The sequence below is a fragment of the Mchenga conophoros genome, linkage group LG1 (genome assembly GCF_057382185.1).
Source record: "Mchenga conophoros isolate Kocher_MC1m ecotype Shallow Benthic linkage group LG1, M_conophoros_male_GT1.1, whole genome shotgun sequence".
Classification (NCBI taxonomy): domain Eukaryota; kingdom Metazoa; phylum Chordata; class Actinopteri; order Cichliformes; family Cichlidae; genus Mchenga; species Mchenga conophoros.
This window is the reverse complement of record NC_140526.1, coordinates 6,843,869-6,861,828: the sequence shown is the minus strand read 5'-3', so window position 1 is coordinate 6,861,828 and position 17,960 is coordinate 6,843,869. Positions and strand designations below refer to the sequence as shown.

The 17,960-nt window shown below is 39.4% G+C and overlaps 1 protein-coding gene and 1 pseudogene across 8 annotated transcripts in view; one reads left to right on the top strand and one right to left on the bottom strand.

The window, feature by feature from the left end:
• The window catches only part of abcc12 (ATP-binding cassette, sub-family C (CFTR/MRP), member 12), a 42,042-nt gene extending 38,133 nt beyond the window's left edge, over positions 1 to 3,909 (top strand). For 4 of the 7 annotated variants that reach the window (XM_085294326.1, XM_085294415.1, XM_085294597.1 and 1 more), the window contains 3 exons: positions 1,666 to 1,779; positions 2,028 to 2,192; positions 2,312 to 3,908. In XM_085294326.1, coding sequence (XP_085150452.1) covers positions 1,666 to 1,779; positions 2,028 to 2,192; positions 2,312 to 2,404 — 372 coding nt within the window. In that variant the 3' untranslated portion in view covers positions 2,405 to 3,908. Of the gene's footprint in view, positions 1 to 1,665; positions 1,780 to 2,027; positions 2,193 to 2,311 lie in introns of all 7 variants that reach the window. The other 3 variants (XM_085294755.1, XM_085294837.1, XM_085294670.1) reach the window with 2 other exon arrangements.
• On the bottom strand, positions 202 to 17,656 carry LOC146582822 (ATP-binding cassette sub-family C member 12-like; annotated as a pseudogene). The gene is made up of 24 exons (XR_014893047.1): positions 17,533 to 17,656; positions 16,869 to 17,042; positions 16,458 to 16,603; positions 16,071 to 16,219; positions 15,748 to 15,855; positions 13,886 to 14,113; positions 13,738 to 13,809; positions 13,489 to 13,613; positions 11,393 to 11,419; positions 11,285 to 11,351; positions 11,011 to 11,116; positions 10,739 to 10,836; positions 10,060 to 10,163; positions 9,042 to 9,224; positions 8,659 to 8,885; positions 8,433 to 8,570; positions 8,100 to 8,289; positions 7,930 to 8,019; positions 7,618 to 7,807; positions 6,399 to 6,558; positions 6,239 to 6,317; positions 5,977 to 6,090; positions 4,594 to 4,758; positions 202 to 4,524 (listed from the first exon to the last, which is right to left on the bottom strand). The product of XR_014893047.1 is annotated as an ATP-binding cassette sub-family C member 12-like (transcript).
• Between the last annotated feature and the right edge of the window lie 304 nt (positions 17,657 to 17,960).

The window sequence follows — 17,960 nt, the reverse complement described above, 5'->3', positions numbered from 1 at the left end:
TTAGTTCACCTTCCTCTGTGTACAATTATAGTACCATCTGTCCAGGCACATGTTTTTCCGCAGAGGAAAACAACTCTCTAGCAGTTATTAATGGCACCACTAATGCTGACTAATGTTGCGCTCATGCCGTGAACCTGGAAGTAATAAACCCTAAAGATTTTTATTACAACAAGTTTGATAAGGTTCTGGCATGTCTAAATGTTTATCACAGAATACACTCAGGAACAGTGTTGGTCAAGTTACTTGAAATAAGTAATCAGTAACTAATTACTGATTACTTCCCCCAAAAGTAATCCCGTTACTTTATTGATTACTTATTTTCAAAAGTTATTAATTACTTAGCTACTTTTTAAAAAACACTATTTACAACCTGAATAGGTAATAAAGCAATAGCTCTTTCAGCCCAAATCTAATTTCTGCATAATCCATCATACAAAATGTAATCAAATGGAAAAGTAAATTTTTTAAACTTGTTTTATCAGTTTTAATCTTTTAACTTTATGCATCAAGCGAAAATTTTATTATATGCACCATTCTCTGACTGGAAGAAATTAGTTTAACATTTAAACCTATTTTCTGCACATTCCAGCACATAAAATAAAATATTTTTTTGTGTTAACACTCACTCTTTCAAATAGATGCAAGTAAAACACAGCAGAAAATAAATAAAGTCAAAGACTAGCAGTCCTTCTGCTCTATTTTCACCTGTAAAGCAGGAGTGGCGTAGGCGGAGGTTTGCCCTGGTGCAGGTGTGCCGCACCAGTCAGTTGAAGAATCCGCGAGTTTCTCTGTGAATTTCCCATTACGTCATAGCGCACTCGGTGCTTGCTTGGAAGTTTAGGGTTTTTTTTTCGCTGAACACGCACAACAGACACTAAGGGCCCGGTGGCGCCAGTGTCCGGCAGCCTCGCCTCTGTCAGTGCGCCCCAGGGCAGCTGTGGCTACAATGTAGCTTGCCATTGCCAGTGTGTGAATGTGTGTGTGAATGGGTGAATGACTGAATGTAGTGTAAAGCGCTTTGGGGTCCTTAGGGACTAGTAAAGCGCTATACAAATGCAGGCCATTTACCATTTAATGTTTTTGTCACTTTTTATGGAATCAAACTTAAAGGTCAGTGCTTCCACGCTTTAAACGCTGCACGCTCATACTCTCTCCCGCACTCGATATATGATCCATTGTTGATCTGCACACAGCTGTTGTCACGAACGTCGCACTCGCTTACGTCACTGTCATGAGACATTCTCGCCAAAAAAAAAAAAATCAAAAAAAAAAATCAGGGGTTTAGTAACAAGGTAACGCAGCGTTTCTACGGGAAAGTAACGGTAATCTAATTACCAAGTAACGCGTTACTGCCCATCTCTGCTCAGGAATTCCTTTCTGGCAAAAATGAACTGTAGTAGTCCTTAATCCAAGACTAGCATGGGGGTTGCAAGCCAATCTCACTGGCTCTCCAGCCCGAGGCACCGTCCCAGAATCCTTATGCTGCTCCTGTTTAACTGCAGATAGTCTTTCCATACAAGAGTTCAAACTTTTGATTGCCTTGCCTTAGGCAAGGATTATACGACTTTGTAGTTTATTTTGTGGGCTTTTTTGCTGCGAATATCCTCTTTCTGTTAGCCTGAGGGGTATGAATGGCAGTACCAAAATATGATTTTGTTCCATCAGATCTCCAAGCTGGAAGAAAGGCTACAGGCACCAGTGTTGGAAAATGGAGAGAACTTCTCTGTTGGTGAGAGACAACTGATGTGTATGGCTAGGGCTCTACTCCGTAACTCCAAGGTGTGTACACACATAACACCTTCTTGATGATACTAAATTTAATTTGCAAATACAGTTTATTGGCTGGGATACTGCTGCCACATTAGCTTGTGATGCCTCTACCAATATTTCCATTAATTATTTACCATTGCGTGCATTCAAAGTGTATAATAACATAAGCACTGTAAACATTTTTGTATTTTATGACACTTTTGCCATCCACCGCTTTCTTCTTTCTAACCACCATTACGCTGGTTATTTTTTGGCAGATTATTCTTTTAGACGAAGCCACAGCATCCATCGATTCAGAAACAGATGCTCTCATTCAAAACACCATCAAAGAGGCCTTTAAAGACTGCACCATGCTCACCATAGCGCATCGCATCAACACTGTTATGCATGCAGATCGTATTCTGGTCATGGACAATGGACAGGTACCCAAACCCCCCCCCCAAAAAACAAAACAAAAAAAAAAACCAACCCACAAATGAACACAAATCAAAGATGATTACACAATCTTTAACTTAAACTCACTAAGTGTTCTGTTCGACAGGTGGCAGAATTAGACCATCCAGATGTGCTGAAGCAACGGCCAGACTCTCTGTTCTCATCACTCCTGACAGCTGCTAATACAGTAAACTCCTGAACAGAAGGACAACCAAAAAACTGCTGCATAGTAGTCACTGGGCATGTTCATAACAGTTATCCATATACACAGCCATATCGAAGTCTGTACTGTGATACTACACTCTTTTCTGGTGTGCTTGTATGAGATGTAACTGAGCAGCAGAGATGGAAACTGATAACAGTGCAGGAAAGACAACATAACTATTTACAAAGTTCAAAAACTATGCATTTATCTCTCCTGTCTGCTGATACTAAACAATGAGCACTGTACTTTACTGGGTTTCTCTTCATATTTCGAATGAGATGACTTCTTATGCACGTTATAGTTTAATTATGTTATGTATTTGCCAAGTCTTTCTTTGCTGCTATTAAATGTAATTTAAATCCTGTTTTTTTGTGTGACATTTAAAAAAATAAAAAAAACCATGGTAAATTTCATAGTGTAGGTATATACAGATGACCCTGATAAGATCTGTGCTAATAAATTACTTAAATTTGTGTTTCAGTATTAATTGGTATTTTAAAAAAAGAAATTATATATACAGCGAGATTACCTTTATTTTAAACAGGTTGTGGGGCTACGAGGGCACCAGCAACCCTATGCTGGATATGCAGTTAACAAACGTATGGATGAATTGGGGTTACAAGTGTATCTATATGCTGCCACCTGCTGGCTGCATCCTGCTGCATGTCACCAAAGCTGCTGCCCAAAACTCAGCAAATGTAACTAAATAAATTGTAGTTTTGTTTCATGAGTGACAGTTGGTGACACAGGACAGTTAAATAATAAAGCCAACAAATCTCTTATCAGCAGTGTATTTCCAAAGCAGCTGGAAAGAATATATTCTAGGAAGAAATCACGGCTTTCACTGGAGATTTTACAGCATTAACACCACCTGTAGGTGCTGTGAGGAGAGCTAGCATGCTTAACCTTTCAATGTAAATCTATGCCAAATATCTTTATATTAAAAACAAAACAACAATTTCAGATGTTTTACTCCAACTAGTAAATCTAATGTTAGCGATTTTGTTCTTTTTTAACTTCTAAGGCTCGGGATTAAAAGGTGAGGTGGTGGAGGAGACAACACATATACAGGGCACATGACAAAAGAAAAGCAAGCAATTTATCATTGTTAGTGGTTTACAAAACAAATGAAAAACTCAAAGATGTCACAACAAATAAAAATCTGCTAGCGCTAGCATAAATAAAACTCAGTTATTGGCTGAGTGACAGGTCCCGACCTCTTAGTTCCGCCCTTCACACCATCTGATCCTATTGGCTGAGTTCTGAGTCCTATAGCCAATGGATGCACTCCAGGGCATATATAAGCTGACTTTGTAATTGGTTTTAAGAATGTTGGGTGCTTTTGTGTATGCTGCTCTTCTTAGTTTGATCCCTCCCCCCCAATACAATGATTGTCATTCACGAATCCTCATATTTACTTAATAAATACTTTGTGTGTGTTTCAATAAGGAACCCAAATGACAGTTATTTACTTGCATTTCTGAACAGAAAAATAAAAATGTTTTAGTGGTCAAATTTTATGCTTGACTCATTTCAGACTTCTCAAACAAGTCCAGTCTGCCAGCCCACATTTTGGTAAACAAATCTTTTTAGCCGCCACCGCGTCACTGAATGTTTACATTTGATTTAGTGCAATTGTCCATTGACTGGTGGAATAAATTAAGATGCTATGCAATAACAGATGCATGCAAAAACAAGCAATAGGCTAAAAGCTAATAAGATGGGGATGTGTTTAACTCTTAAATTATGAATAATTTAACTCAACATTTTGTCAGCAACATTAGAATATAACTGCAGTAAGTTGGCAAAACATGGTTTTACAGTTTGTTACAACATTTTATTTACTGTAGATTTTTTAAAAACACAACACATTATAGATACACAATTATAGATTTAAACTTTAAAGACAAAGACAATAAAATAATTAACATTTTTAAATATACAGAATAGTCATTAAAATAGTAATCTAAATACATGTGCCTACTCCACAGATGTTCTTTGGTTTCAAGATTTACTTTGTTTCACAAATTTACAGTGTTTGAAGCAGTCAGCAGTAATGAGAACATAGAGAATGGCTTTTGCTTCAGTGTATTTGGATCATCCAACTCTGCTACCTGTCATATGGAGCAATTAGTAAGCATAAGATGACACAACATTAATCTGTGCATATTTGGGGTTGTTACCTGTCCATTGTCCATGACCAGAATACGATCTGCTTGCATCACAGTGCTGAGCCGATGAGCTATTGTGAGCATAGTGCTATTACGTAAGGCTTCTTGGATGGTGTTTTGGATCAGAGCATCTGTCTCTGCATCTATGGAGGCAGTGGCTTCATCCAAAAGAATGATCTGCTCAAGAAGAGGACAGACCATTAGTATAAGCAAAAACAGTTTTAAAGGAGGACAGCATGTCACAATACATAAAACGCCCATACTTTCTAAATACAAATGTGGCGATTAGCAATCTCATACAAATGAGACATTATAGAATAGTTTGAAGAACAGGTCCATAATAATCATAACCCTTAACCAATTTCAATTTGGCCTCTCATTCATTCACGGTCATGGGGCCCCATGAATTCGCGCCCTGGCTCAGACAGTCTCGGTCATCATGTCCTTGGGCAAGACACTTCACCCGTTGCCTACTGGCGGTGGTCAGAGGGCCCGGGGGCGGCAGTGTCCGGCAGCCTCGCCTCTGTCAGTGCGCCCCAGGGCAGCTATGGCTACAGTGTAGCTTGCCATCACCAGTGTGTGAATGGGTGGATGACTGAATGTGGTGTAAAGCGCTTTGGGGTCCTTAGGGACTAAGTAAAGCGCTATACAAATACAGGCCATTTACCATTCTCATTCACCTCTGGGCCATTTTGAGCATGGCTGCTAATTTTGGATTTCTGAAAAGTGCCATGATAAATCGGAGAAGTCCGTAAAAATAATTTTCCTTTGTCTTAAGTTATTTTTTTGTATTTTTTCCAAAGGAAGTTGGCCACAGGGTGGCAGACCTCTCCAACAGATACCGAGTGAAGATTATGTTGCAGTGGCCATGTAAAGAGGAAAAAACAGAAAGAAAATACTGGTGACTGCCAGTGGTGCCACTCAGCCTCCTAGCAGACACACCTATGTACAAATTTCAAAATCTTACATCACCTTGTTCTCAAGTTTTTATATTTATTTTTAGAAATTTGAGATTCAACTCCGTCTGAGATTTTTAGTAAATATGTCTATGGTCTCAATTTGACGCTCCTACGTCACCTCAATCTCAAGTAGCATTCAAACTTAGGTGTACATCCTGTCCATCTGCCCTGCGGAGTGACAACAATACCCTACCAGGCTTTTAAGGCTTAGGGGTACTTCTGAAGAGGAATCTAAACATTGTACTGATGACCTCAAGGGGAAAAAATTTAAATCAGGACAGATTTGCGATGTTTAAGGACAGTGCAGAGCATATTGACAGAGAGTCACAGGAAATTGCTTTGACTGGCATCAGTGAATGCAGTATGTGACAGCATTGTCCCAGCCAGGTGACAAATCATCAAGCCCACCCCCCCCCCCAAAAAAGTGCACTCTGACCTTGGAGTTACGGAGTAAAGCTCTAGCCATACAGATCAGCTGTCTCTGGCCTACAGAGAAGTTTTCTCCATTCTCCATAACATGTGCTTCAAGCTTCCCCTCCAGCTTTGAGATCTGAGGAAACAAATCACATTACAGCTCCACTCCACTATCCTAATTCATAATGTATACAAACAAAGAGCAGAGAGAAAAAAAAAAAAAAAAAAAGGGGCTGTATAGGAATTTTAAATGTACCAACTTTTACGTTGCACTCAAAACATACCGAGTCCTTCATGTAGCTCTTCTCGAGCGCTGCCCAGATCTCCTCATCAGTGTATTTATTAAAGGGGTCCAAGTTGTACCTGCAGGGATGGGGGTCATTAGCCAGTTACTGATCCACAGTGGTCAGACCAATGTGAGATTTATGGGTTGGCCAAGGTTACCTGACTGTACCAACAAATAGCACAGGGTCCTGAGGAATCACAGACAATTTGCTACGCAGGTCTTGCAGGCCAATTGACATGATGTCCACCCCATCTATCAGTATGGTTCCTGCTGCAGGCTCCACAAGTCTAAATAGAGCTACTCCTAAAGACGATTTTCCTACAGATGCAAACCGCAGATTAGAGTAGCTGAATTAACCTAAAACTGTTAAAATTTACATTAAAATGTGCTACATAAAATATCATTTGAAATCAGGAATATGGGAGGATTTAGAGTCAATCACTAAACTTTCAGCACAACCAGGTGTAGGCAGGGGTGCCATCTATCTTAGAGGGTTGGGGTGGGGGAATAATAGCAACAATAACAATTAAAAAAGAAAAAGCCCTCCTACCATTAACTAATCTTCTTTATTAACCAATCTTCATCTTAATTATAATCAGCTTATCTTTATTAACAAGTTATTTACCACGGGCCTTTAATGTGGCAGTAATTAAACCATTATTTAAAAGCCATCACTTGACCCAGCTATCTTAGAGACTGGCCTATAATTGGCTAACTTTATCTCAAAAATTCTTCAAAGTAAAACAGCAGTTTCAGTCAACTTTCAGAGCTCACAGTACAGAAATGGAACAAGTGAAGGTGGCAAATGGTTTTCTTCTGGCCTCTTACAGTCAACTCTTTGTTCTTGACTTGTTAGACCTCAGCATTTGATGCTGATACAGTTCCACAGAGTTCTGTGTTGGGACCATTTCTGTTTACATTATAAGAGTTTCCCTTAGGCAGTGTTATTATAAATAGCATACATTTTCATTGCCTGATGATACCCAGACTTATGAAGCCTGTTGACACACACCAAGTAATTAAACTACAGGAATCTCTTAAAGAAATTAAAACCTGGATCACCTCTAATTCCCTCTAAATGCTTCTAAATTCAGAAAAAACTGAGGTTGTTGTGCACTGCCTTATCTTAGAAACATGGCCAGATACCCTGGATGACATTACCTTGGCCTCCAGTAACATTGAGGATATTAAACAAACTATGTAGGACTGCCTTCCTATATTTGCACACTCTAAGATTAAATTGTCTGTCTCAGAGTGATGTTGAAAAACGAGTTCATGTATTTATCATCATTTCTAGGGTGTATTGTTGTAAATCATCATCACCCAAAGACTAGATGAAATCAACAAGAGAAACAGCTACTGAACCCAGAGCCTTACCAGAGCCAGTCCTTCCCACGATCCCCAGCTTCTCTCCAGGTTGAATGTGGAAATCAATGCCGTTCAGGACAATTGGTGCATTCTCTCTGTACCTCATCTTATAGTCTACGAAGGTGATGCCCCCACTGCTAGGCCAGTCCTGTGGGATCTGAGTCTCCTTAACATGCCTGGGAGCCTCAGACCTACAATCCTGCAAACACAATTAAAAGTTTACAGGGATCAAGCAGATGGGTGTGTAGCATGTTTAATGAACTCTGGCCTTGGTCTCAGCAAAACAATGACAGGTGAATGATTTCAGGACATGAGTCTGACCGTGACATATTCCTGGAGCCGTTTCGCTGAGTCGAATCTTGCTTCCACTTCTATCGAGAGTCTGGCTACATATTGAAGCATGCCTGTCAACTGAAAATAAGTTTAAAAATTATGTAAATCCATGTCTGAAAAGCAAAATGAACATGGCTTCATGTGGTGTCCAAATGTACCTGCAAGGAATAGGATATCGCGAGGCCTTTCAAGGATGGACTGATTAAGTCATTACTGCTGAGCACTACAAAGAGAGCCACAAACAGCGTCGTAGTAGCAGCCATTAATTCCAGGCAGAAGGCGAATGCACGTGTGGCAGCATTAAACATGAAAAGGTATTTGGAGTTGATATCAGTCAAGATATTGAACCTGTAATATAAAACAGGAGTTTTTGAACATCCCACTGTCCACAGTCACCCCGCCCCAAAGAAACATACAATTTACAATGTGTTGTATCAAAAACATTGCAAAAGCAAGAGGTGATAGCCTAGTAACAAATTTCAGAAACTTACTGTTCTATAAGGCTGTCTCTTCTACTATAGGCATGGATGGTGCTGAGGCCATGCAAAGTTGAGGTGGTTAGAGAAAACCATGGAGAGCGACTGATGTTTTCTAGATTCTTCATATGACGTATACTCCTCTGGAATACACTGCAGAGAAGGCACAGATATATAGTACCTTAGAGGACCTGTTACTTTCAGTAACTGTGTTTTATAGATTTAACCAGCATAAACTCACAAGACAGTGAAGGCAAGAAAAGCTGCCATAATAACTCCAACTACAAGCATGGCGGGGAAAATAACTGAGATGACAACAACTGTGGATGCGACGAGTAGAGAACACTGTAAGAAAGAGTCCATGACAAGAGGAAGGACAGTTTCCACTTCGTCTTGATCTTTAGAGAAACGATTTAGAAGTCGGCCCGTTGGAGTTGTGTCAAAGAAACTCATTGGACTATCAATAATCTGCAATAGGAAAACAAACAGTTCATCTGTAGCTAGTAAACGTTCCCAGTTTTGGATTCAATACATTTGTGATAAGTAAACCCTTATCCATATTTAAAATGACCATGTGTAATGGTGACTAGCAGAGATTTCTATGGTGCTGAGAATTCACAGTACCTTTTTGAACAGCATGTCATGGAATTTGCAGGAGGCCTTCAAGGTGAAATAAGTGTAGATTATGGATTTCACAATGGAAAGTACAACAATGACAACCACTGTTGCAGCATAAATAACCTGGTAGAAGTGAAGGTGTGGATTTTGAGAGATTTCTCCCTGGACTGCAGTTGTGTTACTGGATGACTTGGAAATAAAAACATAAATTAATTAAAAAAAAGAAAAGTTAGTGAGGTCAGACAAAGTCATTGTATACATAAACGAATGATTAAATATCATTTCCTAAAACTAGAAATAAGCAGAATTTGAGGAGTCCGAAACAGTTTTTCGCTTGCTACATCTGCCAGGCTTGGTCTATAATGTGTGGCTCTCTGGATTTTAAATCATGATACTTCTCACTCAAGTTCTTGACACTCAGACATACAAAGTTACCACAGGATTTCATCTCCTGCTTTGTGAGCATCAAATACTTTTCCTCAAGATTTCCTCAAACTGATTTCTTATGGTTCAGGGATGACGCTTACTCAAGTGACAGCTAAAACCCTTGCTGAAATTTTTATACTGTCTTCAAGCTGAAAGATGACCCTCAGGCATTCCAAGTATTTTAAGGGGCAAGTGCATGGAAACTAGAGTGAGTGTGTAATGACCAAAACTAAGTGACAAAACCAACAGAAGATCAAAACATCAAGTTGTTTCAATGAGAAATGCTTGGACTAGGCCAAAATAAACATTTTCAAAAATAACTGGCAATTAGAAAAAAACTTGATTGCTGATGAAGCCAACCTTGAGATATTGGCAGTAGGCGGAGCGTGTAAGTGTGGACCAGCAGGAGAGCTAGAAGACCAATGAGTGATGATGTAACATTAACTCAGCTTTACGTAGCAAAATGTAAATACAGAAAGAGTTTATCTTGCACAACAGCCACAAAAAAGGCATGACTTCTTACCCTCTTGTGAGTTGAAGGCTCACAGAGAACTATTTCAACGTGTGTGACAGTGATAAGGAATGAAATAATTCTCACCCCATCACCACTTGCCATCCAGAAGCTAAACCACCAATTGCTGAAGACTGTGGATCCTGCCAACAGGAACATATTCAGGAGGATAATGAAAGAAACTGTGTAGCCTGTAACAACAATGAGCAGTTTATGCATCACAAGTTTGGCTGTGCATTATTGCTCATAATAATGTATCCACAAGCATATGCAGCATTGGGAAACAGGAGTTAGAGGAAGAATTTACAGTGTACTCAGTGGTAGTTATATGGGGGGGAAAACAAATGAAAGCTACTGATCAATATGTTATGTTGACTTGAATTGTAATATCTGACAGATTCTCTTGTTTGCTCTAAACAACCAAAGTCTGGAGTAGTTCTTGGTCTTACAAATCTATTCTTGTGAAGCGTTGTAGTGGTTTATCTTCTTTGAGACTACAATTCTTGACTTTGCCAAGTTGTTAACAAGTGTCTTGGCAGTTGTGAGGGGATGTTTAGAACCCAGTATATATAGCCAAGCTTGTTTGACACCAGTAAAAAGGCTAATATCGAATCCTTTATTTTAAAGTTAAAAATAAATTAAAAACTGACATGCAATAACTTTCTGTGCATTGATAAAAAAATTTATAAACAAAAAAACATTTAAAATGAAAATATGCAATTTAATTTCATACATAACCCCAACATTCCATGTGTGAATAACAGACCTCCAAGTGCCTGGGAGTATGTGCAGTATGTTCTCCAGGAGATGGCACCTTTGTAGAGGACTCCTGACTCACTAGCTGATTACCAGCTGGGACAGCGGCTTAAAAAACAAAAACAAACAAACAAACGTATCATTATAGAATGAAAAAGAAAAATACATTTTTATTAGCTGACATCTAATATCTGAATTAATTTTTTTTTTTTTTTTTTAAACTTGCTCTTCAGGGAAAATATGTCAGTTTAAATCAAATGTTTTTCTTCCATGTTTTCACACCAGGATTCTCAGTGCCAGTGCTTGCACAATGTCTGAGGTCAATCTCTTCCAACTGGCCATCAATAAATGATGCTAGTGCCATGTCCCCAGCTTTCTTTTTCTTGGCCTGACAGAAGAAAAATAAAAATAAATAAATATATATCAAGGACAGTCTTACAGCTCAGTCTGGATAAGCTTAAAACATTGACACTTATGGAACGCACACTTTGTTTTACAGTCAATTTTGTTTCAATAATAAGGACAGTAATAGAACCATGATACATGACACCCTTACTTTGGACTCTTCCATCTGGTAGGTACTGATGAGCTGAGTATAGCGTCCATTGGCTCTCATCAGATCCCTGTGGTTTCCAGACTCCCATACTGTTCCATTGTCCAGAACCAGGATCTCATCACAGAACTCCAAATACTAAAAGCCACAAGGAAGAACAAATTATCAAAACCAGCTCAACTCTGGTTAGAGCTCTAAACAGTTGTGTGCGCGTTACTGGCATGTGACAAATCCTTATTCTTTGGAAAAATTGCACCTTACAACTCATGAGCAAAATATGTAGGTTTTCCATACGTACTCAGGTATGTTTCTTTAAACCAGAGCTTCCCAAAGTGTGGGGCCCGCCCAATATGAAAAGGGGGGGGGGGAGAAGAAGAAGAAAAGAACGTTTGGACGCTGCTAGCATAATGGACAGGTTTTTTGACGGGGCTCTCACACAAACGCAAAGCAGGAGATGAAGCATCGCTGAATATGTTTCCAAACCAACTTCATTCTAAGCCAAAGACTAGAAAATATGGTGAAGCATATCTGCCATTTGGTTTCACCTGCACAAGTGCCGAGGTAGCTCTCCCCTGCAGAATTGGTTTTCCCTGCGTCGGGAGGATGCGCTGGGCTCTCCAAATCAGTATCCCACATTCTTGATTTTTTAGTTCACAAACGCTTGCTGTAATGACTAACTACTCCTGACATTTTGGAGATGTTAGCTCTTTATACAGTAAAGTTACAGCGGGATACAAATAATATCAGGTCGTTCCTGCCACGATTTGTTCTCTCGGTTCAAATCACAGACAAACAGTATCCCACAGTTGTTTATGTTTTTGAACCCATTTTGCACAAAGAGGCATCTTTTGAAAAATGTATTGATAGCAATGTTGAATATTATTACACAGGAAACGGAAACAAGTAAAATAATTACACCGTGACGCCTCTGCCTTTCTAAATGGAGGGACATGTAACTGCAGTAACCTGCAGATAGAGACAAAATACTCTTAATCTGACTATCTTCCATTCTGCAATTCATCTCATGTAAACAATAACGTGGCGCACAGCGTGACGTGAAAAAAGGCACACACCTTTGACGTTGTGTGACAAACTCCGTATTCCTCGTTCACATGTAAACGCAAAAAAGGAGTTTAAAAAAAAAAAATCGCAGTTTTCAGTGATTCGAAACCCCGTTTACGTGTGGACAAAAGGCCCAAACGTCCAGAAACAGCTGTGTTTTCAAAAATACCCATGTAGGTGTGGACGTACGGGTACAAGAGTTCGTAGTTTATTTCATTGCTACCTGTAATTTATTGCAGATTACTTGCATTTGCTTAATTGTTTACTAAATGTTTGAGGTGTGAAATAAACCGCAATGAGTTTGGAAACAAAATATGAGTGTGTGTGTGGTTGGAGGATACTATAGCGAAGTATATTTTAATAGGATGGGAGCTAGTCATTTATTCAGCCAATTATAACTTGTGGGTGACTGCGGCTCAGTTAGCAGAACAAGAGGTCACTGAATTTAACCCGAGTTCCTCGACATACTGAACCCCCAGTTGCCCTTGATGCATCCATCAAAGGGTGAGTGAGTGTCTAAGAATGTTATAAATGAAGAATGTTAAACACTGTATAAATGTGTATGTGATTGGATGTGTGCAAGAACAAAATGCTTTGTGTGCTCACCTGAATAGAAAGGTGTTACAGAAGTTCCAGTCCAATTTACCAATTGCTGACAGTAAAGCATGACCAAAATCATTTAACAAGAAAAAGGATTTCATGCAAAATGTTGCATTAAATGTATCAATTCAGTTATGCTATTTTGACATATTTTAAAGGACTGCTATTAATTTATTCCTAAACCGTTTTCCCCTCAGCAGCAGTTTATGGAAATCTGATTTTGAAACAAAGTGAATTGATAAAGTTTACAGCAAACACTGGTTCCTAGCCAAGCTTTTTACCATCTCTGGCAGTAGAGGTGATACTGTCAGAAAACCAAGAGGACCTCATTTTGGTTGACTATGAACCTTCCACCAACATTTCAGAATGTCAAAATAAAAACCGTTAGAAGTTCCATGGAAGGTATCCAACTTGATTTTTTTGTGCCTCCCAGGGCAGATTGGGGACATGCAGTTCGAAAGGGCCTCGATTAACTATACAGACAAAGTGGTGGTTGACAAGGAGGAGATGGCAGCCATAAATGCAAGAAGATGGATTTAACTTACCTGGCCTGATCAAAAGGTTCCCCCATGAGAATATTTTCTCGAACAGTTCCATGAAAAATCCAGGCCTGCTGGCAAACGTACGCAAATGTCCCATCAGCTGTGATGGAGCCCTGAAGAAGGTACATCTAAAAGGAAAGTGAGCAGGCCAAAAAACTAATGTCACTGTAATGTAAAGTTAGAAATAGTAAAAACATAATGTGAATAAATGCAGACAGATACAAAACAATAGAGCATACAAAATAAACAAACCTGCTCCAAAATGCTGCAAATCAGTGACGTCTTTCCGCTACCCACATTCCCGCAAACACCAAGCAGTTTTCCCTTCAGGAAATATCACAGAGATAATCATTTCATATCCAGCAGAGTCTTGATAACTTCAGTTATTATTTGATCACACCTTGGGTAGTGTAAAAGAGATGTTTCTGAGGGTTGGTAAGGTCTCAACATTTTCATTCGGAGAAGGCACGTCCATATTGTGTTCCGTCACCTCATTAGCTGCTCTGGGCGGTGACTCTGACTGGCTGCGTTTGGTCCATGAAAGTGTAGCATTTCTCATCACTACAGCAGAATTACTGCCTGCTATCTGCGTCAGGTAAGGCTCAGGATTCTGGATGAGTAAGATTTTCTGAAACAGTCACAGTGCATTTACATCATTCAGGTTTTTACCAATTTTGCTTTTCAGATTTCTAAGATCCATGGCAGTAACAACTTTAACAAAACTAAAAAGATTATGAATTAAAATACTGTACTGCAAGTCCTAAAAGCATCATGATTAATACAAATCCAGCTTGTGATTAGCAGCATGGCCTTTTTCACTGGTTTGTAGAGGACAAGATTTGGAGAGGTTCACATGAGTGTGTGGTGAGTGTGAGACTACTCCTTTACATTTAGTCTGGCATCAATGCAAAAGGAATAATGAAATTCAAAAAGGACACATAATAACTATGACTCTACCTAAAGTCTGTGGCACAGGTATGGTAGGGAAACAAGTCAAAGTGTGGCCACAGGGTAGGTCTGCAGGGCAAACTTAGCTAGGTCAGCAGTTATCTTATCCTATAGACAGGCATTCTACTCTTTTTTACAATGGTAAGCAACATTTTGATGTTTAGTGGTATTGTACCATCCCCTGATCTGACTGGATGAGCTCCATCAGGTCATCTTGACTGTGTCTACATGTCTAAATGAGTTGCTGCCTTGCAAAACCAATTATTTTCCATAGAAATACTTCACAAGTAAGCAATGCTTAAATTGTACTTATATTACAATAGTGATAAAAGTGTGTCTGAAGGTTCTCAGTCATCGTAGTCTAAGGAGCTTGGAAAGAAAAGTGTCTGGACTTCTTTAAGTTGCTTGAACGCGTTTCACCTCTCATCCGAGAAGCTTCTGGGCCAGGATGTAAAGGACAAAGGTCACTCTTTCAAGGATGCCAATGTTCACATTTTGGAAATAGAGGACAGATGTTTGAAAGAGGAGTGAAAGAAGCCATCTATGTCCACTGTGCCCACTCACATCCTGGGCTATTTGACCTCAGGAAATCCCATGATAGGGTGGGGCTAGGTTTCACAATGAGCTCACCCGAAACCTTGGCTGATTGTGACCCACGCCCGCTTTCACACCTTGGTTCGTGTGATTAGGTAGAGGATCATTAGGGGGTCTCCAAAAGTTGATTCTGTTCATCTGGACGTAGCGTTTAGTGGTAGAAACATGTCTGTGAAGGTTCTCAGTCATCCAGGTCATCGTAGTCAAAGGAGCTTGCAAAGAAAAGCGTCTGGACTTCTTTAAGTTCTTTAAGTGGTAGAAACGTTTCGTCACTCATCCAAGTGACTTCTTCAGTCTCAGCTGACTGCAGGTTTCCCCAAGTTTATAAACAGTACATTTGCATAATGACTGAAACCAGCCCACTGAAGGAACAATGGGCTGGGAGGTCAGTTCCTTAATCTTAATTATGCAAATTCTCATGACCATTGATCATTTGGGGGTTTCATTATCCCTCTTGGGGGGGACACTCCCACAGGGCTTAAATCTGGGACTCTCCACCATTTGACCCTAGAACTGAAGAAGCTTCTCAGATGAGAGGTGAAACGTGTTCAAGAAGTCCAGACACTTTTCTTTCCAAGCTCCTTAGACAGTGATAAAAGTGTATTAAAGAAAACTTAATAATGAACAGAAAGACCATAACAAGTGGAAACGCTACTACTACTACTACTACTACTACTACTACTACTACTACCACTACTACTACCAAAAAGAAGAGCTTACCCTAAGTTGTTTTAGTGACACAAAAGCATCAGTGAGGGCCTTCACAGCAATCGGCATGAGAGCAAAGGTGAACCTCATGGAGGTGAAGATGGCAACAACAGTAAAAGCCTGGGAAGAAAATATTGCACTATAATCTCACAACACAACAATCCTCAATTTATATGTTAGACCTTTTCTGTCAGTAGACCAAGCCTTCTTACAAAATTCTCGCAGTTTTCTTCTCAGTTCATCTCTACTCACAACTTCTCCAAATCACCGAGTGGAAATGCTAACAGAGGCTGTGTTACTGCATAATATTGTTACAGAGCTGTGCTACTACTTACATCAGATGTTTTCAGTGGTAACCCCAACAAAGTGTGGATGAGAAAGGTGAAAACAGTGGCAATGGTGCTGATGGCCATGGTCAAGCTGCCATTAATAATCTGGATTTCAAGGATCTTCTGTACCAGTTTCTTTTCAAGTTTCCTCAACTCTGTAAGAAAGAAAGTTTGTTTGCCTAGTCTGTTACTTTCATCATTCTTTGTAGACGCACCCTAACACACATCCATAGCACTCAAACATTTCACATCATCTCTTTTGCATCTAGTAACAAGATTACATGCCTGATTTTGTATCTAAACAAATGGGAGTCTATAAATAATGCGTGTGATATGCGATATTACTAGATAAATGGAAAGTGCTGCCAAATGGGAAACAGCTGCTCGATTTACCTGCAATTTTCATCTCAAAAGATTCTTGCCAGGCGTACATCTTGATTAGCTTAATGCTGTTGAGAATCTCAGTCATTGTATGAACACGTTTGTCTTTTATTACCATTGCTTTTGTCTTGAATACATTTGTGAGATATGCCAAGATACTAGAAAAGAAGAAGAAAAAAATGATTAGTCCCCTGATTGCCAAGATTCCAAAAGTAGAAGGTAAGGGTATTCCTCAATGATGACTTAGACCTCACAGCACAGGTTTCAGCATATTAAACTACATGCCCAATATTACGTTTGAGCAAATTCTTTCATAGTTTATCTACATTACAACTTTACATTACAACATTGACTGTAATGCTTACCTCAATCAGAGCCCTTTTTGTATTTATCTATCTCACTTTATTAACTTCATGTACATACCTCAATGGGAATACAGATGACGTAGATGAGGACTCCAATAATTGCAGTGTAGCCCAGAATGTTCCAGGCATAACAAATGCCCGCAACAAAGAGTACAGGGGTGGACATCACAAAGCTCCCATTCACAACTGCCTCAAAAACATTGTGTCCAACATTTGTCAAAATATTAAGAATCTAGATGAAAGAAAAATGAGAAAACGAAACCTTATATTTCACCTGTTTTTCATAATACACCAAATGTGAGAAGATTTACTGAAAAAGTATCTTATTGTCTCATGCATTGCTTTAGGATGAAACAAATCTTAATATTAGACAAAAATTACCAAAATAAATACAAAGTGTTTAAATTGTGCTTTAATTTATGAAGGTGAAGTTCTCCAAATGTACCTGTCCATACATGAAAAAGTGATAGGTGGTTATGCCACCCTTGAGAGGAAGAACCGCAATCAAACATTTGTAATAATGGGAATGAGTCCCGAAGGAATTTTGGCCCACTCTTCTCAACAGAATTGTTGTAATTCAGCCACATTGGAGGATTTTCAAGCATGAAAGACTTACTGATGCCAACACATCTCAGTTAGATTCAAGTCTAGACTTTGACTAGGCCACTTTTCACAGCAGTGCAGGTAAAGTGAATTCTCTGTGTGTGTAAACCAGTCTTTACCTCTCCGTTTGACATGTCGCCAAGTACTCGCAGAGATGTGACTTTCTGGAAGCCCAAAGAGCATAAGGCACCTTTCAGTCTGATGGCCGTACGCAGTGTTAATGCCCACTGCAAGGATATCATGGAAGTTTTGAGAAACTCTGTGGTGAACAAAGCAAAGGCCAAACCAACACCACTGGTTTCTCCTGGGTCGCAAACGTAGTCTAAGATCTTATAAACGACGACCGCCTGAAGGGACAGACAAAATGCTTGATACACTTCAGAGAGTAGAAATTCTAAAAAAGCGATTAGAAACTGTTTACAGAGTATGAACCACTATTTCTTGAAGTCAAATTTGATTTATAATAAATAAAACATTTAGGCAAACATCAGAACGTCACAAAGTCTGAAAATACAGATGACGACAACTCACCGGCCCCAAAAAGGCC